The 25,590-nt window shown below is 35.9% G+C and overlaps 1 protein-coding gene across 8 annotated transcripts in view; it reads right to left on the reverse strand.

Moving 5' to 3' along the window:
* Positions 1–1,118: 1,118 nt before the first annotated feature.
* The window catches only part of NAA16 (N-alpha-acetyltransferase 16, NatA auxiliary subunit), a 65,579-nt gene continuing 41,107 nt past the window's right edge, over positions 1,119–25,590 (reverse strand). For 3 of the 8 annotated variants that reach the window (XM_055335706.1, XM_055335705.1, XM_055335704.1), the window contains 11 exons: positions 22,878–22,950; positions 20,325–20,494; positions 19,836–19,988; positions 15,214–15,342; positions 9,488–9,701; positions 8,068–8,261; positions 6,524–6,632; positions 5,983–6,081; positions 5,452–5,595; positions 3,683–3,780; positions 1,119–2,480 (listed from right to left, as the gene is read on the reverse strand). In XM_055335706.1, the coding sequence (XP_055191681.1) occupies positions 2,283–2,480; positions 3,683–3,780; positions 5,452–5,595; positions 5,983–6,081; positions 6,524–6,632; positions 8,068–8,261; positions 9,488–9,701; positions 15,214–15,342; positions 19,836–19,988; positions 20,325–20,494; positions 22,878–22,950 (1,581 nt within the window). In that variant the 3' untranslated portion in view covers positions 1,119–2,282. Of the gene's footprint in view, positions 2,481–3,682; positions 3,781–5,451; positions 5,596–5,982; positions 6,082–6,523; positions 6,633–8,067; positions 8,262–9,487; positions 9,702–14,489; positions 15,343–19,835; positions 19,989–20,324; positions 20,495–22,877; positions 22,951–25,590 lie in introns of those variants that run through there. The other 5 variants (XR_008665750.1, XR_008665749.1, XR_008665748.1 and 2 more) reach the window with 5 other exon arrangements.

Here is a 25,590-nt window from a genome sequence, read left to right on the forward strand (position 1 = left end):
TTTAGACTATTCTCTTTGATATTCTAAAATTCCACTATAATCAACAGTACTCTCTATCTTCACCCTGTGCTGGGTTTTTCTTCATGGTAATTATCACTACTGAATATTATATCCTGTATTTGTTTCTCACTCTTCCCACCAGAATATAAACTCTATGAGGATAGGACTTAACTTCTGTTCATGACTGCATATGTCATACCTAGAATAGTGTCTGAAACATAACAGGCGCACAATAAATACAGACTGATTTATGGCTCTTTACCTGCTAGGCTTTTGCCTACTAAATTCATTCAGTTCCTCAAGGGAAAAATCACAAGAAACCTGAAGCCAAATTCTTAAATTACCACACTATGCCTTTAAACTTTGTGTCTCTTCCTCTCCGTTCTGATAATCTTGGCAGGATCACCCAGGACAAAGGACTTCTCACTTTTCTCTTGAGACTAGAGACTTCTCTAAGTACTTGGTTCTCAGATGCCTTTCCTTGAGCTTTTTGAACTGTAAAGGGCCTCTGCCAAAGTTGGAGGCAGGGTGGAGGTGGGCGGTGGGGCAACATGACACAGCCCTGCTTCCTAGAACTACAAAAGATGCCTGCCCCTAACCCAGGTTTATACGATGTTTATACTCAAGTAGGAGTAGGAAGGAGAACAGACACAACCTCTATAAACTGGACACTACTGGATTTTACCCTTTATCCTGCCTTCCATACCCTAAATCTAACTCTTCACATTTCAAGTGTATCCACCCTGTAACTCTCAGAAACTCTATATGATCCCAATGGGATACTTTTTAAAAGATTGCCACTGAACAAAAATAAAAATAAAAAAGACTGCTGCTGACAGCATGACTTCCATATTATGATTAATGGGAATCATTTATGCAAGTGGCATCTTGCTGAAAGTAACATAACAAATAAACGTTTGTCAGGATCACTTAGTGACAAAGACTGCCGAGCTCTAAAATTTTTAAAACACTAAGAAGCAGCCAAGCTGCTGTGGCACCAGAATTTATTGGTAGGTATTTATTTTTTAATCAACTTGTAAAAATTAAGATGATTAAGTTTTTATTCCTTCAAAGAAAAAGGAAAAAAATATGTGAAATAATACACAAATACAAATAAGTAACTGTGTACAAAATAATTTATTACAGCATTATGTAGGTTGGCATTATTTTACAGTGAGTTTATTTCTCTTAACAATTATGAATCTAAATAGCTTAGAGTGAAGAAAAACCATCTTAATTAGAATGGCTTCTCTAAATAAAATCTCCCTTCTTGAATTTGTATTTGCCTTAAAGGGATGTATTAATATTAGACATATTTACACAATTCTGAAAGAAATACACTGAATGATTCCATTATTGTTTTCTGTACAAGATAAAACAAAAACCTATACCCCCCCCAAATATTGCTCAACAATGTTTTAATAAACAATAGCTTAAATTCCCATTCTGCTGATACAAAAATGTATTTAATAGTCAATGCATGGCTATAAGAGTGTTTCCTTATAATTTGTATTCTTCTCTATTACGCTCCCTTGAAGCACACCACTCAGATATAAACTACTTATAGTCAAGAAGCAAAGCAATTTAGTCAAGAAGCATAATTCTTACCCGTGGGTCTTTAAAAGTCTGATCTAGGGATATGCAACAAATTTACCAGTGAATTTCCATGATTAAGACACAAACCAATCTCCACATTCTGAATCATCTACATAAAACTGGAGTACCCTTATTCAATAGAAAGTATCATTTTCATGGATATTAAAAAAGGAAATGGTAAATCATGAAAAAATTAAGGTGTAAAAAGGGCAAACTGAAAAAAAATTTAAAATCAACCTGTCTGCCAAAAAAAGTTCCATATTGTTTTTGACAGTCAATACTTTAAAACTGATGTGCCCTACTTAAAAAGCAAGCAAAAACCCAATACAACAAACCAGTAACAGATCAAAACACAGATTCTGAAACCAAGATCTAAAGAAAAAAATACAGTGGGGCTGTATACAACCTAGCTCAATAAGAAATTATATTCATGATACTGAAATGACAGCACCCATCACAATGCTGATAATCTGAAAGTTTAGGAAAACTGTACAAGTATAAACAGGTAATTTTAAACAGATGTTTGTGTAAATTGGCAGAGTCAGATAAAGGCTAAGATAAGCTCCCGGAATACTCCATTTAAAAATTCTATCCAATTATTTCATTTCATAGCTCTACACCCTGAAAAAGAAACCCTGATCTGAATTCAGCTCTGAGTCTTACAGGAGTCGACTTTGCACGGGATTTCAAATTTCGTTTGCCAAGACGTCATAGTTAACTGCATGGTTGAGGGCCACATTGTGACTGTCCACTTCACTCACACCGGGCAGGAAAGCAGAAGTGAAAGGAAGCAGGTTATGACAGGCCACCCTGTATTCTTCATACTGGGAGTTACAGTTCCCAAAGCTGCCATCAAGCAGTGCCTCGGAAACCTTTAGTAAAGTCTATCAAAAAAGGCAAGAATAAAAATAATTTTTAAGAAAAAAGGTTGGTTTCTAATCACTTCAATAATCAAAAGGAGCTATGTGTTCATGAAACAAAGGAAAACTGGCAAGGCCTCAGTATAAAATAACTGCCTGTTATTCACAGTAAGTAATCACCTCAAAACAGGAACATTTTATTTTTTCACTTTTATTTAAATTCAATTAAGTAACATATAGTGTATTACTAGTTTCATAGATAGAGTTCAGGGATTCATGAGCTGCACACAACACCCAGTGCTCATCATTTCATGTGCCCTCCCCAATGCACATCACCCAGTTAACCCATGGCCCCCAACCCACCTCCCCTCCAGCAACCCTCAGGTTTAAAACAGGAATATTTTAGCAATCAATTCTGCAAAGCCTTAAAAAAAAGTGATAAAATTCTAATATTTGAAAAAGTGCATCTCTGAAACTGATCACTATGTGCCAGGCAGGGACTAAGCCCTTCACTGTGTAGTATTAATATTACACCAAGCAGGTTTGGAAGGTGGTACAGACACACCTGGTGTAATATTGTGCCTCACTCTATGGTGCTTTGCAGATATTTCATTTCTAAGAGATTGAAGGCTTGTGGCAACCCCGTGTCGAACAAGTCTATTAGCACCATTTTCTCAACAGCATTTGCTCACTTCGTGTCCCTGTGTCATATTTTAGTTATTCCTGTAAATATTTCAAACTTATTCATCATTATTATATTTGTTATGATGCTCTGTCATCCATCAGTGGTTACAACTTGTTGAAAGCTCAGATTGATGGTTAGCATTTTTTAGTAATTAACTTTTTAATTCAGGTACGTATCTTGTTTTTCTAGACATAATGCTGTTGCACACTTAACAGACTACAGTATAGTATAAATGTAACTTTTATATGTACTGGGAAACCAAAAAAATTCACTGGGCTCACTTTATATTGTGCTATCCACTTTATCTGCAGTGGCCTGGAGCTGAACCCACAGTATCTCCCAGGAATGTCTGTATTTTCATCCTTACCTTATAAATGAGGAAAAAGAAGCCAAGAAATGGGAACCTGCCTCATGTGACACAGATCATAACTGGTGGAGCTGAGACCAGACTCCGAAGGCCCACTCAAGAATTATGTTGTAAAGACACGTTTTGTCACTCAGCATACATAAATTTGCAGAAGTTGTGTCTGGCAGATCTTACCTTTACATTTTTATCTTTTATAGTTTCATCCAATCTAGTGGCAATAGCAATTGCTTTCTCTTGCCTTGACTTGTCCAGAAAATACATCATTTTAGCACCTGAAACACCAAGACACTGCAAAATGAGAGAACTCCTAGAACTTAAAATGGATTTGATTGACATCGACCAATGACTTAAAATATGGTTCCAAAGGTTTAATCAGCAGTGGGTTGGAGCTGGCTCCCACCAGGATTTGGGAGCCAGCTGCAAAGCTTCCTCCCAACCCTAATTCAATGACACCCTATTGAGGTGGCCTCGGGCAATATTTTATTTATTAGGTATTCTCTTCCCCTAACATGGGGCTCAAACTCACAACCCCAAGATCAAGAGTCACGTGCTCTACTGACTGAACTGGCCAGATTCCCTGGCCTTCTGACTTTCTTTACGATGTTTTTATTTTTATGTGGCAAAAATTATCTTTTTCTTAGAATTTCACATATTTGGGGAGGCATTTCCCATAATAACAATAAATAAATGGTTTTCATTTTTGTTCATTATCTTCTCGAAAAGAAATTCTTATTTGCCTTTACTACCAAGAAGTTATATTTTTCATAGGAATGAACTTTTCTCCATCAGAATCAAGAAATTCCCCTTTAGAACAAGAAAGCTTAGGTTGAAATATATAAATATACGGCTTAACACAGGAGCATAGTTAATAATATTATGTACTTCATTTTATCTCCAGTTCCTTTTCCACAATCTTTTTTGTCCAGTTTACCATCTTGTCCATCCATGTCATTTTGTCATTTTATGAATTTGTATAAACTGCCTAAAATCCTTCCTGTAACAGGCAGGATATAAATAAATCCTTGAAATACAAAATATGTAAAGTAGCAAAAATACAAGAAAAAATAAATCACTCATAACCACAGAACATGAAGGCAACCATTAAAGCTCTCATACATATTTCTTTTCAGCCTTTATCCCATGTAGATTTTGTACATAGTTGAGATTATATTCTATGCTAATTCAATGTATATGATATAAAATTACCCGTTATTACAAATCTTTTGAATAAATATTACTTCACAGTAATGAATGTCTGGTTTTCCATTTCATTACAAACCTACTACTCTTTCCCCTCTTATTAGACATACATTAAATTTGTTTCTTTTTCCCCACAGTCACAAACAGCATTTTAGTTAACATCTCTGCACTTAAAGCTCTATCTTTGCTTTGGATTAATTCTTTAAAATTATTTACAAAAGTATGACTATAGCAAAAATCACAGATGTGATTTTTTTGGTTTTAGATTTATTTGAGAGCGAGTGAGCACGTATGGCATGCACACATAAGGGGAGGAAGGGGCAGAAGGGGAGGAAGAGAGAGAATTTCAAGCAGACTGCCTGCTGAGCATGGAGCCCCAATCCCAGAACCCCAAGATCATGACCTGAGCAGAATCCAAAAGTCGGACAATCAACCGACTGAGCCACTCAGGCGCCCCAATGTGAAGTTCTTAACAGAATGACAGCCTGCTTTCCTAAATGGCTAGGCCAGTTAACACCTGCAGCAATACAAGTGTACTTATTTATCACATCTTCACAATATCTTCATCTCCTTTTTTCAAACAAACAAAAAAAACCTTTCTTAATTTGAAAGATCAAAAATGGTATTGTGTTCACTTCTTTTTCTATAACAATTTGTGACACTGAACACCTTTCTAAACTTTTATTTTCATCACATTCTAGCCTTTCCCATAAATTTTTTAACCCTGGGAGTCAGACACCAACCTGAAAGCAGATGCTGAAGAGAGGTAGCATTGTGATTGAGAAAATCTTCATTAAAACTTTCCAAATCCTTGTTGACAAATATTTTCTGCATTTCTTGAGCTAGAACTTTGCTCACAATGTCTGGAAGATTACTATGATTAGACACTATAAAAATAAAACATTTGGAATTAAAAATTGTTTTAATCTGTCCAGTTTGAAACAAAATACTGAAATACATTTATATTTACTAATATATTCATATTATTTATTTTATATTAGTAATGTTTATTTATATTTATTAATATATTTATTATTAAGCTTGATAGATTTTACATAGGAAAAATATTGCTCCTTTAAAATATAAATTCATTCTAGCTTAAAAATGCATGAATTTCTAGCATATCTTTGCTAGCATGTATATACTATAAACATTATCCTTTTTTTGCTTTGTATTATTTATTGCAAATCTCTTTAATGACCAGGTTAATGGAAGACTAGGAATATGAACTGTCATATTAATTTTTATATAAAATTGCTTTTTTTAATACTTACCAGATTTAGAAAATTTAATTAAACATTCATGTAACCATGGGTGATTATTATTGATGGCAAAAGCTCGTTTGACAGACTGCAGCATCAACAGAAACTTCCCTGTGTCAGAAAAAAATATAAAGGTAACAGCATCAATATTTATGTATGTTATTTTAGTCACTTTATTTTAGCCTCACTGAAATTCCAGTTAACAAAATGTTAATTACCTTTCCAGTAACATTCATATGCAAAAATCAAAGCTGACTTTGGATAACAAAGACAATTTTCATTTTCCAAAGAAAAGCTTGAAATCATGTAGAATTGAATGCTTCGGGTAAACAATTTGTATGACTGTTCAAACTGTTCTCAAAATGGATTTGATCATAATATTCTAATTGACTACCCTGTAAAGTTTTGGGTAGCAAAAGAAAACGGGATTGGGAGCCTTTGTGGAAGGTTGACATGGAACTCTAACAAACAAAAAACAATCTAACTGATAAAGATTAGACTGAATATGGTCACCAACAGAAGCAAGGATTAACAACTGAATTCAAACTATTACCTTTTCTAAAATATATTTCAAATGCTAACAGATGAGTGTCAATGTTATCAGCAACAAGGTTCTTGAGAGGTATAAGGAACTTGATTGCTTCTTCTAATGGATTTTCTATCTATTTGGAAGAGAAAAGAAAATTATTACATTTAAAAACAGCTACACAAGTCAAATCTCCCCTCAAATCTCATATTAATACATTTCTACAGTAATGTATAGTTCTCTCTATATGACCAAGTAAGCAAGAAAACATTTTAAAACTATCACCTGGAAACAAACTGAAAATAAACAGTCAACAGTTTCAAAATGGGAAATAGCTCTACTGTTTTTTCTGACTATAAAATCAATATAATCTCTTAAAATGACAAAAAGTCCAGGCAATTATTCCATAGACTGAAGGAGATGGGACACCCAATATTGATAGCTCTTTATTTTTCAAACATTTATTTTACTTTTTTAAGGATTTTATTTATTTTTTTTTAACAGAGAGCGAGCACTAGCAGGTGGAACAGCAGACAGAAGGAGAGGGAGAAGCAAGCTCCCCACTGATCAGAGAGCCTGACATGGGAATCAATCCCAGCATCCAGGAATCAGGACCTAAGCTAAAGGCAGACACTTAACCAATTTGAGCCACCCAGGCGCCCCTATTCTTCAAACATTTAAAGTAAGGAGGCAAATACAATCGCATCATAAATTGGAAAAAATAACAATTTAAAATACTTAGACTAGATTCCACAGTGAATAAACCTGTAAGTTAAATATTTCCCTAAATCTGATCCCTAAATAAACTATGGACACTTTGAGAAAATGTCAGAGATGAAGTGCTTTCTCTTTGTAGCTAAAACATATCAAGATATATTAAATGTTCTCAGATATAAGGGGAATGTCTCCCTGCTAATTATCAAAACTTTAGTGTTAATAAAAACAACATGTTTATTTTCTGTAGGTTCAAAGTCCAACATGGGTCTCACTGGGCTTAAAAACCAAGATGCCAGAAGGGCCCTTTTTGGAGGCTCCAAAGGAGAGTGTGTTTCAGCTTCTCAAGGCTGACCACAACCTCCATTTGTGGCTCCTTCATTCCCTCTTCAAACCAGTTAACAGAGGGCTGATGTCCTTCTCACACTACTCCAGCCCCCCCTACCCCCCCAAGCCCCCCCATTTCTCTCTACTTTGAAGACCCACAGTGATTACACTGGGTTCACCCAGATATAATCCAGGCTAACCTCCTCATTTTAAGGCCAGCTAATCATCCTAAATTCCATCTGCCACATTAATTCCCCTTTGCCATGTAATGAAACATACAAATTCCAGGGACTGGAATGTGGATAGTTTTCAAGGGCCATTATGCTGCTTACCACAACTACAATTCTATGTATAATTTGCATTAACCAAAATTTGCATATTCTCACTCAAAAATAATTGACTACTATCATAAAGACCTTGCAATATTACAAACGGCTTCGAATCTATAGATTTAATTAAAATATGTTCATGATCAGAACAGAACCAAATAACATAAATTCTACCAAATAAAGACAGTAAATTCATCTCACCCTTTCTAATTTTTCAGGTATAAGATCTTCTTTGAGACCACTGGCTTCTTCTTCTTCTTCATCTCTTTTTTTCTTTTGATTTTTTTGTTGACGTTCCCTTTCTGCATGCTTTCTCTCTTCTTCCAATTTAGCCTTTTTCTGAGCTCTCCTCTGCTTGCTAAGCATTTTCTTCAACTCTTTGGCTGACAGGTTTTCTATAAATATCAAAATAAATACAAATACAAATTCTAAGTCAAGGTTTCTGTTTTCCTCACATTCTTCTTCAATACACAGTATTGTATTAAAGCAATACAGCTTTAAGAAGGGAAAGTGAGAAGAGACAAAAATACAGAGGTTTTTTTAGAAAGTGTATTCCCACTGCCTAACACACATCCTGGCACACAGAAAGCAATTGGCAAATACTGCATGGATTAAAATTAATCAATCCTAAAAAATAAAAATAAATAATAATAAGATAAAATTAACGAATTTTGGCTTAGTTCCACCTCCTACACAATACATGACTTTAGGCAAATCACTTAATCTTGCTGAGTCTCAATCTATATACAATGGGGGTGATGACACCAACTATTCTCTTGGAATATATCAAAGACAAATGAGAAAATGCATACACACATACTTGTGATCTGATCAGAAATTTGCCTTCATGTTACTATCTGTCAAATATTTGTAGAGAGTAACATTTTAGTGAATAAAAAGCTACATAGATATTCTTATCAGCATGATTATTTTCAATCAACTAGGCACTAGAAGTTGTAAGAATGTTTATTATTATTTTTTTTAAAAGATGTTATTTATTCATGAGAGACACAGAGAGGCAGAGACATAGGCAGATATGGGACCCGATCCCAGGACTCCAGGATCACAACCTGAGCCACTGAGCCACCCAGGCATCCTAATATTTATTTTTCCCAAAGGGGCTCAGAGCTATTTTTTTTTAAATCAAGAAAACAAAAAACAAAAACCCCAGTCCACAATCATTTCCTTTTTTCCCTAAAAATAAGAATAAAAATGATTGCGAGGTGCCTGGCTGGCTCAGTCAGTGGAGCATGGGACTCTTGATCTCAGGGTTGTGAGTTCAAGCCCTATGTTGGATGTACAGATTACTTAAAAATATATAATAAAATCTTAAAAGAAAATAAATTTTTAAAAAATGATAACAAGTCATCCACTAGGGCTATTCAGAAATATCACCTACAGAACACAACCCTGCCGACTTTTTCTAAGTTATCTCCCTCCCTACCTCACCCCACCTGTTTTTGGTTTTTTTTAGCATGTAAGAGACCTGATGTTGTCTTTGCATCCATTTGACATTACGTTTTTCTATATGTTAAGCTAATGACATTCTGAAATTTAGTGTTCTTTTTAAACCTTTTAAAGCAAGTTACTTTTCAGTTACCTAAATTTTTTTTTCAGTTACCTGAATTTATTTCTTGTTGTTTGCTCTCGTTGGTTAAGGGGTTATCATACAATTTCAAGTATATTTCAATTGCTGATCTAGCAGCCTTGAAATAGAAAGCATGTCTTCTGAGTACATCTTCTAATCTCAAAAGATCAACATAGGCACGAAGGGTCATTTTTCTCATGCAGTACGTATGGAAGTCGAATTGATCATCAGTTATCTCAAAAAAATGCTTAAAAAAAAAACACAAAATTATCCCTACATATGTGTGGATGATATCTATTTTTAAAAAGAAAACCAAAAAGAGCCCCAAATACAATGTAAACAAACACAATTTCACTTAGTTGCCTTCTAAACTGTTTAACACTACAAAGGACATCAAACCATTCTTTGTATCCACTTGAAGTTCCTGTTATAACAATCCTTGGCCATTCCCTATAGATCATGTTTTGTGATGATACTCAATTTCTGTGTACTAAGTTAGATGACCAGGTTTTCTTAAACTGTGAAATCAGTACATATTCATTTTTCCCTCTAATGAAATATTTCTCCTCGGTATTTCCCAAAAATCAGCAAGGCAGAGTTAAACAGAGCTCTGAATAAAGGTCACATTTTAACAGGTTCACATGAAATGTTTACACATTAGCCTGTTCCACCTAACTTTAAGTTCTTTAAGGGCAAGCCCCATCATTTCTACCTCCACTGCCTGGAATAGGGCCTAATATTCAATCAGCACAATTTTTGGCAACTCAAGAGAGAACCTGCTTATCAGGCATTTGGCCTCTTAATTTCCCACGACCTCAAATATTTTATCTAAGTTAGGAATAAAGAAATCATTATATGGCCAATTTCTTATAATTGCTAAGGGATCAAATAAGAGATATTTTAAATTTCATTGGGTACAAAACATTATAGATTTTTTCTCACTCAATAAACTCCCATTAATCTACCAACATTCCATTTTAGTGATGGTTCTTAATCTGTAGTCTATGTATTAACAAGCATAATAACATTTTCCTAAGGAGAGAGTTCAAGGCTTTCATTCAATTCTCCAACGGTGCATGGTCCCAGAAGTTAAAGAACTAACTCCTTACATGGCAAGATGACGATTAATATCCCTACTTCAAAACAATTTATACTTTTCTTTCCCACATGCATCTCTACTTCTATCTTCTTTCTTTTGCCCTATTTTAGCTTCTCCAAAGATAGAAAAATGAATGACTCAATACACAAATACAGTTTAAGCTCTTCTACTACTTCATCTTCCTTCTGTCCAGGGGGCCAAAGTAGCTCACTGTGTAGAAGACACATTAGTAATTGTCCACATTTCGTAACTTTAGTTGTATTGGTAACTAGAAATACTCTATACACAGAGTTACATTAAGTACCTGAGACTTTAAGGGAAGAATTCTAAGATAAAAAGAATAAGAGTACACAGTGTGGAGGGGGGAAAATGGGAAAAGATGAACATTTAACATTATTTATAACTTTAAGAATCATGCTTTAATAGGTTATCTGAAAACTGCATTCTTCCCATCAGTAAGACAAATCAACTTGTAAGTATTAACATGAACTTGTTTTTTTAATCAAAGGATTACATATTTCATAAAGCTGTTCATTGTTAACGTAAATCAAGTTATGTCTAGCACCATAAGATCTTAAAATTCAATACAACTGAGGAAAAATGGCAGTGCCAAAAATAAAGGAATATATAATGAGATGATAACATCTAAGAGGTTACAGGACTTTTAAGGTGAGAAACATTTATGTGTAAAAGGCAGACACAAGTTTCAGAGATAATTCTAGCAGCTTTAGTAGACGCAGATTCTAAGTCAAGCCTTAGAGGGAGCCGTAGGGAACCACAAACAGTTAAGCCGCCTCTTTATCAGTAACAGCCCACAGGCTGCCTCTCTCCAGTTAGTCTTCCATAGATAGGGCAACCAACTTTCCCAGCTTGCCTGGGGCTTTCTCAGTTTTTCCAATGAAAGCCCTGAGTCTTAAGAACCTGTTCTGCCCCAGGCAAACGTGGATGTTGATCACTCTAACAGTGGTGGGTAGAATAAGGCTAGGGTAGGTAAGAAAAAGTAGGATACTAACAAAATTATTTTGCTTTGGGAAGAAACACTATATTGCAGAATCCTACTTAGAAACAAATAATCTTGGCTTGATGTTTTTTTTTTTTTAAACTTTTTATTTTAGTATAATTATAGACTCAGAGGAAGTAATAAAAGTGGTGCAGAGGTATCCTGTGCACTCTTCTCTCAGTTTCACACTAAGAGCTGTATCCTACATGACTAGAGTATGAGAACAAAACCAAAACACTGACACTGGTACAATGTGGGTATATAGTTCTATGTGACTTCATCATATGCGTCGATTCATGTGACTGTCTCCAAAATCAACACACAACTATTCCATCACCACAAAGCTCTCCCTTACACTATCTGGGGGTGATTTTTTTAAGTCTCCAGATTTGTAGAGCATAAAAATTTACTAGCTGACACAAACAGGTGAAGTTAGTTTCCCCATACTTGAGCCAAACAATAACACAATATGGTCACTTAACAGCTTCCTGCAGAAACTAGGTACCCAATTTTTAACATATAGGTGAGGGTCTTAACTCCATTTTCCCCTCATAAACTACTAGTTCTTTTGGGGTAGAGGGGGTGGGGAGGGTAATGCTGGCAGGAATTGCTTAACTTATCAAAATTAGGCTTGAATCAAAGTAAGACAAGTGGCTGGAGAATTAAGAAATGCTATTCACAGCTTACGAATGTGGTTTCCTTTAGGAATTCCCTATTAGTCCCTCTCTTCTCACCCAATTCTCCCATTTCATTACTCTTCAGAGTTCCTGGAGGAGGCCAACAAGAGCTCATATATAGAAAGGCAACAAAAACCACTGACTCACAAAATAATAACCAGACCAACTAGGGTAGTACGCAACTCTATGTCCTTTATAGAAAATCTGTCATGCACATGTCAACTGGAGCAAGATTCAGATGCACCAGAAGGTCAAGTTAGGAACTGTCTATGGTTCTGACTTAATAGGAAATCCTAGATCTTATCATGAAGTTTTAGAAATATGTATTGCTGCTCTGTTTCAGATATAAACCAGCACACCAAAATGATGAGAAACTAATCATCTGGAAAAAAAGGAAAAGAAAATTCTTAAAACATAAAATAGTTTAAAATTATTCTGAACACTTCTGAAGATGGTTGTTTTATTTTGTTTTAAATAAAACTTGAGTTTATATAAACATCAGATTGGGCTGGACTTCATAACCTTTACATATAATCTTAAAATCCTTTGCGGAGTGGCAAGATGAAAGCAGAAAAAGTACTATAGTGGACTATTCCAGAATTCTAACATTTTAAATCCAATTACTAAGAGCTCATAGCAATATATGTCATAGATGAAACTGCCTTTTTTTTTTTTTAAACTGCCTTTGAGGAGAGAATTCTTGAATGTGGTTTTGAAGGCAGAACTTTTATCTGTATTCACTGAAGGTGAAGATAAAACTGCGATTTTCTATTTTTGAAAGGTGCTTCATTTCTTTACTAAAATATTTAAAATTCAGCCACAAAAGCAACTCATGCAGATACTTACTATAATAAATCTGTGCATTCTGTAATTACTCTTAAATCTTTACATATGATATTATTAAGAATTCTTTTTGGTTACATTAATTTTATTAGAAATGAATTTTAGCACTAATCAGTCAGCAAGTATTTAATCACCCTATTTGTACTAAGCACTCACATTTCTATACATAACCAATAGAAGAGTTAAGTCTTTTTTTTTAAGATTTTAAAAATTTATTTATTCATGAGAGACACAGAGAGAGGCAGAGACATAGGTGGAGGGAGAAGCAGGCTACTTGCAGGGAGCCTGTTGCAGGACTCAATCCCCAGACCGGGATCACACCCTGAGCCAAAGGCAGATGACCAACCGCTGAGCCACTTAGGCGTCCCTAGAAGAGTTAAGTCTTACTTTTACTCTGAATTACTCACTATAAAAGACTAGCTTAAAAGTGCCACTAGAATAGGTTCTTCTTTTATCTGTGTCTAGTTCTTTGTCCTCAAGCATCAACAAATCCAAAATAAAAACAATAAAGTTTCTAGCAATAATTAGTGTAACATGACCAGAGGGTGACAATCTCTGCCATATTTTAATCTGATAGCCAATGATTTTCTATTTTCTAATTTTTTCTTCAAAAATGCTTTCCACTAGTCAAATCATATTTCTTGAACTAGACATAGTTGATCTGAATTTTAATTCATGCTACTCAGCCAACATCACTATAAATTTAAGGGAGATCATAATCTAAATGAAAATTATAGAATAGCTATTCATTATATTCTTACAATCCTTAAGAAATATTACAAAGAGAAATGTCATTAATGTTAGGAGAAGCGGTTCTGAAGCTGGAGCTGTATTATAATGATCCTAAGGATGTGCAAATTTCACTTTCACAGAAAATCTGATAAATTTCTCACTGTGGTCATGCTGGAATTACTGATCCATGAGCACCTAGCAGCTTCTTCATTCAGGAAACAATTTACTGCCCACTGCAAATGTCCTGGTTAATAAGAATGTATCTTTCCTTAATAATAAGAAGAATGCATTTGAAGTGCTAGTCATCTCGGAGTGCTGAAACAAGCTAGTGATGTATGGTTTATCACAGAAATGAGAGCCGGATTTAAACTAGAACAGTTGGATATTGCCTAAATATTTCATGTATCATCTGAGGGTTTTGTATCTCTCAAGGAGAAGATAAGGATTTTCCCTCAGAGATAAAGCCATCAAGCCCAGGCTTAAAAAGAAACAAAGAAAAAAAAAAAAAAAACAACCAACAAACCAAAAAAATGAGGTTATTTCTAAAAGGGCTCAGGTATAGTCCTGGTTCCGGTTCCCAGCAAAAGCCACCCCCTAAGACTGAGCCTTTCTCTTGGGTCACCTCAGAAGTTTCACATGGGAAAAAGGCCAAAGTGACTGCCGGAGCGCAGACATCAGGCTCACCTGACTACGACGCCTGTGGTTTTATACTGCGTCAGCATGGGAACAGTGCTGCCGATTGACCCCACAACTGAGGGCTGCTGAGGACTGCCTCAGGTGTGCTTTTGTGGCTCTTTTCCTCCTGTTGTCCATTTGGAAGGAGAGTGCTTCAGAGATGACAAAGAACAGGAAAACAAAATTCACACAAAGGAAAAGAAAAGTCCCCTCACTAAGGCACATCACACATAATCCTAAAAGCAAGTAATAAAATAAGCCTGCAAACCGGCCACAGACTGCTGTACAAGGTATCGGATGCGAGAACAAGTATCCTGGGAAGACGAACTGGAGAGAGGCTGACTACAGAGCAGATCCTGACGTAAAGGGGAAAGAGGTAGCCGTCAGCTTGCGTGTCCTTCTGGCCTGGTGACGAGATCAAACAATGGCCTGATTATGAAATACAAATTTTGAATACAGGGTAATAATAGCAAAAATGGCTTGATAAATTAATCTTTTCCTTCTTCCCTCGGACCAAATTAGGTAGACATGTCACAATCATAACCACTTGAGGATCAAAAGAGCAATCATCTAGCCACAACTTCTGAATGTCTGAAAGCTAAAGATCCAGAATTTTTTTCACAATCAAGTTTCCAAAGTAGTTAAAACAGGTAGATGATCCCATGTAGAAATCAACCTGCTTTTTTCTCATCACCTTACAGGAGAAAAATAAAGTCAAAATTCTCCAACTTACCCTTTCTACTTCGTGGCATTTTTTCAAGGCATCCCCGTACCTCCCCAAACGCTGGTAAGCGGAAATGCACTCAGTTTGAAACCACATACACTGCATTTCATTTAGATTTTCCATGGCGGATGTTCCTTCCTGAAAGGGAAGCACTCCTAAATATATGAAGCAAACAATACAAGAGACCCTAAAAATCTCATTTTCTCTTTTATAACTATGGCTACAAGTATTATTATAATAAATAGCGATAAACAAATATTCTGGGTGCTTCCAAAAGCTCCTGCTGATCCAAAATTACATGTCTTATTTACCCAGCTCTGTCGGTTATTCAACACTCTACCCAGAAAAGACTCCAGATTGCTGAAGCTAAGTTTCTGAACATCAAAACTTTTATTTCAACTATTTATGACAGGGGCACCTGGGTGGCTCAGTCAGTTGAGTGTCTGCCTTCAGCTCAGGTCATGATCCCAGGGTCCTGGGACAGAGCCCAGCATCAGGCTCTCTGCTCAGTGAAGGACCTGCTTCTCCCTCTCCCTCTGCCTGTGCTCTACCTACCTGTGCTCTTTCTTTGTCAAATAAATACATAAAATCTTAAAAAAAAAAATTAACTTGGGCTGAACAGAGTCTAAGACCTAAAGTACCTAGTGACCCCCAGGAAGATGGTGAAAGTACACGTACATAAATAATTTCAGTCTTTAGTTCTTTTTCACTCATTTTTTTGTGACCAGTTCAATTTTCAGCATTCTCATTAAAAGTGTAAAAAACTGGTTATCTCTTGGTGAATGGAATTACAGGTGTAATTTTCTTTTTCTTTTTTTTTATTTTTTAAGGATTTTATTTATCTATTCATGAAAGACACAGAAAGAGAGGCAGAGACACAGGCAGAGGGAAAAGCAGGCTCCCTGCAGGGAGCCCGATGGCGGGACTTGATCCCAGGACCCCAGGATCACAACCTGAGCCAAAGGCTAATGCTCAACCATTGAGCCACCCATGTGCCCTGGTTGTATATATTTTCCATTTTTTGATGACTATGTATTTTTATATCTACATTATTTTTCACTTCAAAATCTTTACCATATACAACTATCCAGCTTGCATCAGCAAATTTGTACAAAAATTCTAAAAAAAAACCTGAAAAATCTGCAAGAGGGAAATATCCTACTTTACTCACATAGCAGTATCAGATATGATCACTTATAATCAGACATAAACTAATTATTGAAGGTTAGCAGTCTTCCTCCCTGGCTCAGTGGCCTATCCACCACACATTACAGACCTGCCTGGCCAAGGAATGAGGATGGCTGAACAGAAGAAGCTCTCTATATGACAGGACAACTTATCAGGAATGGATGACCAAAGGCAATTCTGAAAAACCAGGTGGACTGCAGATTTTGGTGACTCCTCCCCACAAACAGCCAACCCTTCCCCTTCTTTCTCATTCTGTGGTGCCTTTTCAGACACAGCCTGGCTGACTGTTGACTTGGGGTGTGTATGTACACATTGGTTTTTAAAATCATTAGACTTATTCCACTTAAGTTTTGTATACTTTTTTTAAAAAGATTTTATTTATTCCTGAGAGAGAGAGAGAGGCAGAGACACAGGCAGAGGGAGAAGCAGGCTCCATGCAGGGAGCTCCAGGATCAGGCCCTGGGCCAAAGGCGGCGCTAAACCTAAACTTCTGAGCCACCCAGGCTGCCCCACTGTATATTTGTTTTAATTGCACTTTCCTTCTAATCTCTGCTTTGGCCTTCCAGGATGTTCTCTCCTACACAAACACCACTGCTTCTACATCTACTCGTGTACCTTCTTTCCATCTCCAAAACTGTGCTGCAGTGTGAAGGACATGGAAGTTTGAACTCCAGCAGTATGTACTATGTGACCCCTTTAGAGCCTTGATCACTTTGCTGTAAAATGCCAAACATACAGTCTGTATCATGATTTTCCTCATTTTATTTTTCTTTCTCCTAACTTAATACCCATCATTCTTGCTAATATATTTTTCCCTCAATACAGCTAACCATTTTGCATCTGCTGGTCTTCCAGCATGTGAATTTCAGAAACATTAGTCACTGCAGTTTCTGCTTCTATTACAGTTCTACTGCAATTCTAAAACATGGGCGTTAGTGTCACAGACCTCTAAGCTAGAATCCTGGATCCAAAATGAATGGCTAGCTGGATGATCTCCAGCAGGCACAGTACCTCATCACCCTAAATATTTTCTTAACTATAACATGAGAGTAATGATATCAGAGGACTGGTAAGATTAAGTGTATGTATATAAAGTACTTAGCTCAGTGCTTAATAATTGTTAAAGCTACTTTCTATTTCCCTGTACAAAAGGCATATAAACTATTTGTATCACTCCAAATATGAGAAAGTAGAATTCAGCTAGGTTTAGATGAAAAAGCCATTGTGACTATGAGAGAGAGACAACAAATGGTCTAAGGTAGTGGCCTTTAATAAAAATTTAAATGTGTGATATATGTGCATGTGTACACATGTGCGTATATGTGTTTACATGTGTGTGCGTGTTATGTATCTCTCTTACATATTCAGATTTTCATTAAAGGCTACTACCTATAGAGCATTTATTGTCTCTCATAATAAATATACAAAGAACATATACTTCATATACATGACACATCTATGTATATCTGCATATATGACAGATTATTTATCAATACCTACTAACACCAGACTTAAACTTATACCACTTTGCTAGTACCAAATGAGATCTTACTATTTCCCTGCTTACTAATGAAAGCATCTTTTTTGGCCATTCCATTTTCCACTTCTGTGAATTAACTATTCACATCCACTGTCCTCTTGTCTTGTCTCTTTTTGAGGTTTGGTGCGTGTATGTAAATTTTTGTTCCATGATATTCTTATAAGTAGTTAAATTTTCATAACAAAAGTTCAAGCTTTTCTGTGGCTTCTAAATTATAAGAGGTTTTGGGATGCCTGGGTAGCTCAGTGGTTGGCTCGGGGCATGATCCTGGGGTCCTGGGATTGAGTCCCACATCGGGCTCCCCACAGGGAGCCTGCTTCTCCCTCTACCTATGTCTCTGCCTCTCTCTCTCTCTGTCTCTCACAAATGAATAAATAAAATTTTTAAAATAAATAAATTATAAACACCCTCACACAATCAGAATCTAGCCAACATTTAAGGAAATGGTACACTGGGGCTGCATCAGGAAGATCTTAGGGCAGGGCACAATGGTAACTTACTTTCACTATAAATCATTTACTCACAAACACCAGCACTCAAGCACTCTACTGTGTACATAATGAGTATTGGAGGCAAAAATGATTTATTCCCAAGTATTTTCATTAGAAGTTGGAAATTAAACTGGGAAACATGGTTTCCTCATTATCCCTCAATGTCACATTCAATGAGTATTAAATGACTATTTCAGTGAATTCTTTGTAGAGTTCTTTATAAATTCTTATTCTATCATATGGGTTGAAAAGATCTCCAATTCCATGGTCTACCTTCTCATTTTGCTTATATTTATTTTTGTTATAGGTAAACTTTTATTTTAATATAGTCAAATATATTAATTTTACTTATACTTAAGGTTTTTAGTACCATAAGAAAGGCTTCCTACCTCAGACTCGAAAGATAAATTTCAATACTTTCTTTAATCAACCTGGAATTGGTTTGTGTGCAGCAGAAGAATGTTGTTTTATTTTTGTCAATACAAATAACTAAATGTGCCAGCAATATCTTTTAATCTCTGATCCTGAAAGCACTTCTGGTCATACACAAATTTCCAAATATGTGTGAATCTGTTTCTGAGCTTACCTATTCCATTAGTCTATGTGTATTTTTAACTATACACTTACTATTTTCATAAAAAGACAGAAAGTCCACATGGTAAAAGATACATAAGGATGGTGAAGGAGGAAAAAGAAACAGATGTTTAGCTTAATAATTTTAGAGAACTTCAATTCTAAACTGTCAGAAACCAAAGCCCACGAATGCTAGTTCCTTTTTTTTTTAATGTATTTATTTAGGGGGCAGGAGAGAGAGAGAGAGAGAATGCACATGTGTGCAAGCGGAAGAAGGGACAGAGGGAGAAAGAATCTCAAGCAGACTCCCACACTGAGTGTGGAGACTGACGCAGAGCTCGATATCATGACCCTGATCATGACCTGATCTGCAGCCAAGAGTCAGATGCTTAACTGGGCCACCCAGGTGCCCCCACAAATGTTAGTTCCACATAGAAAGAACTCTGATGAGTTCTGAAACAACTGTAAAAGAGAAATTAAAAAAAAAACAGTCACCAAAAAAAAAAAAAAAAAAACCCAGTCACAAATTACTAATGAGACAAAAGAATTGTAAACTGAATATTATACATAAGCACCAGTCTGGCATATTGCTTATCCATGTATAAAGCTATTGTGTTCCTATTACTGCCTTTCAACCATCTGCCACCAGAAGTGCATGCACACACACACTCAACCACAGAAAAGAAATCATACTTATGACATGACCTAGATGGAATTAATAAAATAGTAACAAAAATGAATTTTTTGAACTTTAGTGGCAAATTTCACAAATCATCATAGAACTGAAGTTTAATTTTACTAACTCAGAGAAGCACATGCTCATGTATGGTATTTCCTACCCTTGTGAACTTGGAGCACATTTCTTCTGCTTCTTTTATCATATTTGCTCGAAGCATATACTTGGCACATTTGGAATTGATGAACCTATCAGCTGTGTCCAAAGACTGTGCTTCATCCATCCATTTTGCAGCTTCTTTCAGATTACCTATATGCTTTAAGAAATGAAAGCAATAAAGAAACCATAGTATTTATGATTAAAAGAATATAGATTAATATAAATAGAAAAAGTTGATAAAGACAAACTAGAAACTTGGTACCATTTCTGTCGAATTTATCTAGAAGTCTAGATAAATTACAATTCACATTTACAAAGAGATGTATCAAACGGCACACTGATTGTACAACTATGTAATATAAAACTCCCTAGGATTATTAGAATGTCAGATTATTAGGGTACCCTAGAAGTTATTTTTATAGAGAAAAAACTCTAAGGACTCTTAAAGTGGGCAAATTCTTCAGCTACTAAAAAAACATGACTAAGATTTTACCTTGTAAATTTTTGCTTTCATATAGAATAATTCTATTAGAGTTGGAGTACTAGCAATTGCAGCATTAATATAATCCAAAGCCAAAGAATACTGCCCAAGTTTATCAAAGTGCTGTGCCAGGAAATACTGAACCCAGAGCAGTGTTGTTGGGGGTTCCTTCTCTCCATTCTCTGTAATCAAACAAATATAAAGTTACTATAGAAGAGAAGGCAAAGTAAAGCAAATCACATACTTTCTCCCTTAATGCATGGTGAAATTAATAATTAGAAGAATAAGCAGTATAAACCCAGAAAAATGACCAATTTCAACGGAGAAAGGTAAGACTTCATGTCATAAAGTTCAAATAGTAGCAGCCAGTCAGAAAAATAAGATGCTGGTTTCATAGCCTTCTAACCCCTACCTGACTCTAAAGAAACCATCCTGGAGGAAAGGTTAATCGGTATAACTCTCTCAATTCTCTGGCTGGGAATGTAAGGCAATAGGCCCAGGAACAATCAAGAGGAAAACAGCTGGGTGAAGAGAAGTCCCTAACCACCACAGTGAGACTCCCACAAAGGCAGGATTTGCCAGGGCTTTGCATGTCCTAGGCCTCAACCCTACACCAGGCAAAGCCAAAATTGAAAGGTATGAAGAGATCTTCCTGACAAGGTGGAAGTAACCCTACTATGTGATGAAAGCAGTCACACATGGTCAACTGAGCTCTATCCTGTCCCCCATTCTGAACTTCGAGCTACAGAGAGTAGATATAGATAAAGAAATACCCAGCTCTAAACATGGATTTCAGCAGGGAAGACATACAGGTCTGAAACTAGGTAGAAAAAGGAGAAAGGGGAATTTATCCACATCATAGAAAAGAACAGGTTTCCTAGTCTAGCTAATCAAAGGAACAATGTAAATACAGAAATTAGCATAAATTATATAATACATAAAGGAAAGAGACGAGTATTTATCTTGTTCTTTTTATATAAACCATATTTCAAGGGAAACAAGTATTCGATGAAGTCAAGTTCTTTATAAGAATTCTAGCTATTAAACGCAGGGGGAAAAAATGACTCAAATGAGATAAGGGATTGAGGTAATAGTCCTCAGGGGCTGCCAAAATTATCAGTTAAGAGGAACTTTTTAACCAGAAGATCAGGCTGACCGCATCTGAACGCGGATCAATCATAACATCACAAAGAGAAACAACCAGAATGTCTTCTGGCTCCAGATGTGAGACAACTTTGTACTTAGAAAGCATCACGTAAGAAGTGTTCACAAGAAACCTGGATCTAATCAAGCCTGTAAACCTTACTGTAAGTTTACAAGAAATATGGATGATAGCAAAATATATTAAATGATACCAGGAGAAAGCAACCAGGCAAATCCATACTATGCGACATTTCACAAGACAAATGACCTTTCAACAAATAGCATTGTTGTTGGTTTTTTTAATGAGAGGGAAGGTCACTGATCAAGATTAAAAGACTATCAGGGATATAACCAGATGTAAAGTGTAGACCTTTGTTGGAGCCAGCTTCAAATAAGCCAATTATATGGAGACATTTTCTGAGGAAACCCAGGAAACCTGCATGTGGATCAGGTGTTAGATATTATGATACAAGCACTAATTTGTGTCAGCACTGTGGCTGCATCTTCTGTGTAAGTGTTTTAAATAGTTAGAGATGCACGCTAAGGTACTGACAGGTAAAACAGTAGTACGTCTGCTTTAAAAATACTCTAGAAGGGATCCCTGGGTGGCGCAGCGGTTTGGCGCCTGCCTTTGGCCCAGGGCGCGATCCTGGAGACCCGGGATCGAATCCCACGTCGGGCTCCGGTGCATGGAGCCTGCTTCTCCCTCTGCCTGTGTCTCTGCCTCTCTCTCTCTCTCTCTGTGTGACTATCATAAATAAATAAATTTAAAAAAAATAATAAAAAAAAATATCCTAGAAAAGAAAGTAACAGAAGATAACTTCAAACAGGATGGGCAAAATGCTGGCCAGAGAGGCTGGGTGATGGGGACAAAAGGGTTCATTCTCGTACTTACTTCTGTGTCTATTATTTCACTATGAAGTTTATTTCAAACTAATAAAAACAAAAGGGCAATAACCCATGAAAAACACAGGAACTCAGACTAAAGTTAGCATCTGCATGACTGAAAGCATTTGAGAGTGTTTTCTAAACCAAGATGCCTTGATTTACAGACGTCCCTACAAAGAGAGAAGCAAAGAACCAAGACATAAGGAATTTAAAGTAATTAAAGAGTAGAAAGAACAGAGAAGTAGGAATTTGAGAAAAATAGATTGCAATATAAACTAACTATGATGTTGTTAGGCAAGCCACTCAACCTCTCAAGTATGTTTTTCTCATTTTAAAAGGGAGTTAATCCCCACCTCACAAGATTATGGAAAATTTTAAAGACTGAAAGTGCTTTTCTCATTTCGTTCACTAATTCAAAAACTATTTAGTAAATAGGTAGTACATATATAAAATATAAGCTAGTTTTACCGTAAGTGATTTAAAAATAGACTGAAATGAGTAATCAAATTCTAATTGAGTGTAATTTAAACTTACCATAAGGGCTAAAAAAGTCACATGTTTTAAGAGAGGCTTCGTAATTTGTAACAAGCTCCTGGATTATAGAAATCTGTTAAAGAAACATAGTTTTAATATTTTAAAATATTTTATTGAAGGTATTTATATTTACTTGGAATATATTAGATTTGGAAACAATGTAGAGGTTATTTCAGGACTATAAATTAACTATAAACTACTCGGGGGTCTCTTCTTCCCAGCCTCTGCCACCGTGTGAGGGGAAAGCAAGAAAAACACGGAAAATATACTGTTCTCTTTATTAATAGCAAAACAGAACTCATTAACTTCTCATCTCAATTAGTAGGTTTGAGTTTTTGAAGGTCAGATTATCAATAATTACTACAAAATCTTTTTTTTGCCAACAGTTTATTTGCCTTTTGCTTCTGTTATATTGTGAAGTTGTAAACTATTATATATTTAGATTTTCTAAAGTCACTCATAACAAAAGAGTCAAGTGAAATGATCCAAATGACACACTGATTCAATGGAAGAGGTTAAGTAAACTCCTAACTAGATGTTTAAACTCCCTTTACTTTTAGTCATCACTTTGATAAAGATTTGCTTTCAATGCCTCAAGTAGGACTGAAATATTATAAGCCACACTGTTAATTTAACATGCTCTGCCCTTAAAGTGGCAAACAAAAAGTGACACGAATTAGAAGTGCAAGAAAAAAAAAAAACAGCCTACATATACAATTGGTTTCAAATGCCTACTGATGTTAACTGTTTAGAATGAGTTGGATAATATAACTATCTTATTTGGGAACTTCAAAAGAGTAAAAGTTTACAAGTGAAGGAAAACCATTAAAACTTTTAATAGTATCTTACCAATGTAGAATTATTTTAATAGTGGTAATTTTAAAAGTTTCCTAGTTTTAAAACATGGGATGCCACTAATACTACCAGACAAAAATAACAATAAGAAGCCAGTAACTGCTACAAGTGCTTTACATGTATTAAAATAGTAATTATAGTAATAGTCAATCCTACCTGGCACTATTTTAGGTACTTTACTTGTATTAACTCACTTGTCCTCAAAATAACCCTATGAAGTGTACATTATTAACTTGATCTCATAGGCAAAAGGAAAATAAAAATAAGCTGAAAGTGTACCATGGTGGAGCCAGAATTTAACCCAAGCAACAAGGCTCAAGTAGCTTCTTACTACTTGCTGTATCAATGAGTGGATGGGACACCGCACATTTATTACTATTGGGTAATTCTCCTGGACTCACAAGGATGCATTAACACTAGAGACTAATAGCAGGACAAAAAACTTTCCCCAATCAGATCAGTTTTAATGCATAAAACACCAAGTGGTGCCCATTAAATCAGCCAGAGCATGGAAAACATGAAATGATCTCTATTTTTAAATGATATGACCTTACTTATAAAACCCCTAACAATTCCAGGGCACCTGGGTGGCTCAGTCAGTTAAGTTTCTGACTTTTGGTTTCACCTTGGGTCATGGTCTCAGGGTCGTGGGATCGAGCACCGTGTCAGGCTCCCCACTAGCTTGGAACCTGACTAAGATTCTTTCTCTCTCTGCCCCTCCCAACTCAAAACAAAACAAAACAATACAAACAAACCTAATAATTCCAAAAACAATTAAAAAAACTGTTAAAACAAATGAATTCAGCAAAGTAATAAGATACAAAGTCAACACACAAAAATCAGTTGTATTTCTATAGAGGAACAATGCACAATCTAAAATAAAAACTACAGAAACAATTCCATTCACAATAGCATCAAAAAGAATAAAATAGGGCAGCCCGGGTGGCTGAGCAGTTTAGCGCCTGCTTTCAGCCCAGGGTGTGATCCTGGAGTCCCGGGATCAAGTCCCAAGTCAGGGTCCCTGCATGGGGCCTGCTTCTCCCTCTGCCTGTGTCTCTGCCTTTCTCTCTCTGTCTCTGTCTCTCATGAATAAATAGATAAAATCTTAAAAAAAAAAAAAGAATAAAATAAGGAATTAACCAAGGAAGAGAGACTTCTATAAAGAAAACTACAAAATAATGCTGAAAGAAATTTAAGACACGAATAAATGGAAATACATCCCATTTCATGGATTAGAACACTTAATATTATTAAAATGTCAATTCGGGTCAACTATACTTCAATAAAATTTTTTTTAATATATTACCCAAAGATATACAGATGTACAGATTCAACGTGATCACTATCAAAATCCCAACAACGCGCGCGCGCGCGCGCGTGTGTGTGTGTGTGTGTGTGTGTTTTGCAGGAATAGAAAAGCTCATCCTAAAATTCACAACGACTCTCCAGGGACCCAAAATAGTCAACACTATTAGAAAAAGAACAAACCCAGAGGACTCACACTCCAGATTTCAAAACTTACTACAGTAAGTTACAGTAATCAAAACACTGTGAAAATGGCATAAAGACTGACATAGGGACTACTGGAATATAACAGAGTCTAGAAATAAACCCTCACCTATATAGTCAAATGATTTTTGACACAGGTGCCAAGACCACTCAATGGGGAACAGTCTTCTTCTAAATGGTGCTAGGAAAACTGGATATCCACATGCAATAGAATGCAGCTGGACCCTTACCTAATACCACATACAAAAATTAACTCAAAATGGATCAAGAACCTAAATGAAGGACTAAAAAAATAAAACTCTTAGAGAAAACATAGGACAGAAGCCTGATGGCACTGGATACAATGATT

The sequence above is a fragment of the Nyctereutes procyonoides genome, unplaced genomic scaffold (assembly GCF_905146905.1).
Source record: "Nyctereutes procyonoides isolate TBG_1078 unplaced genomic scaffold, NYPRO_anot_genome, whole genome shotgun sequence".
Classification (NCBI taxonomy): Eukaryota; Metazoa; Chordata; class Mammalia; order Carnivora; family Canidae; genus Nyctereutes; species Nyctereutes procyonoides.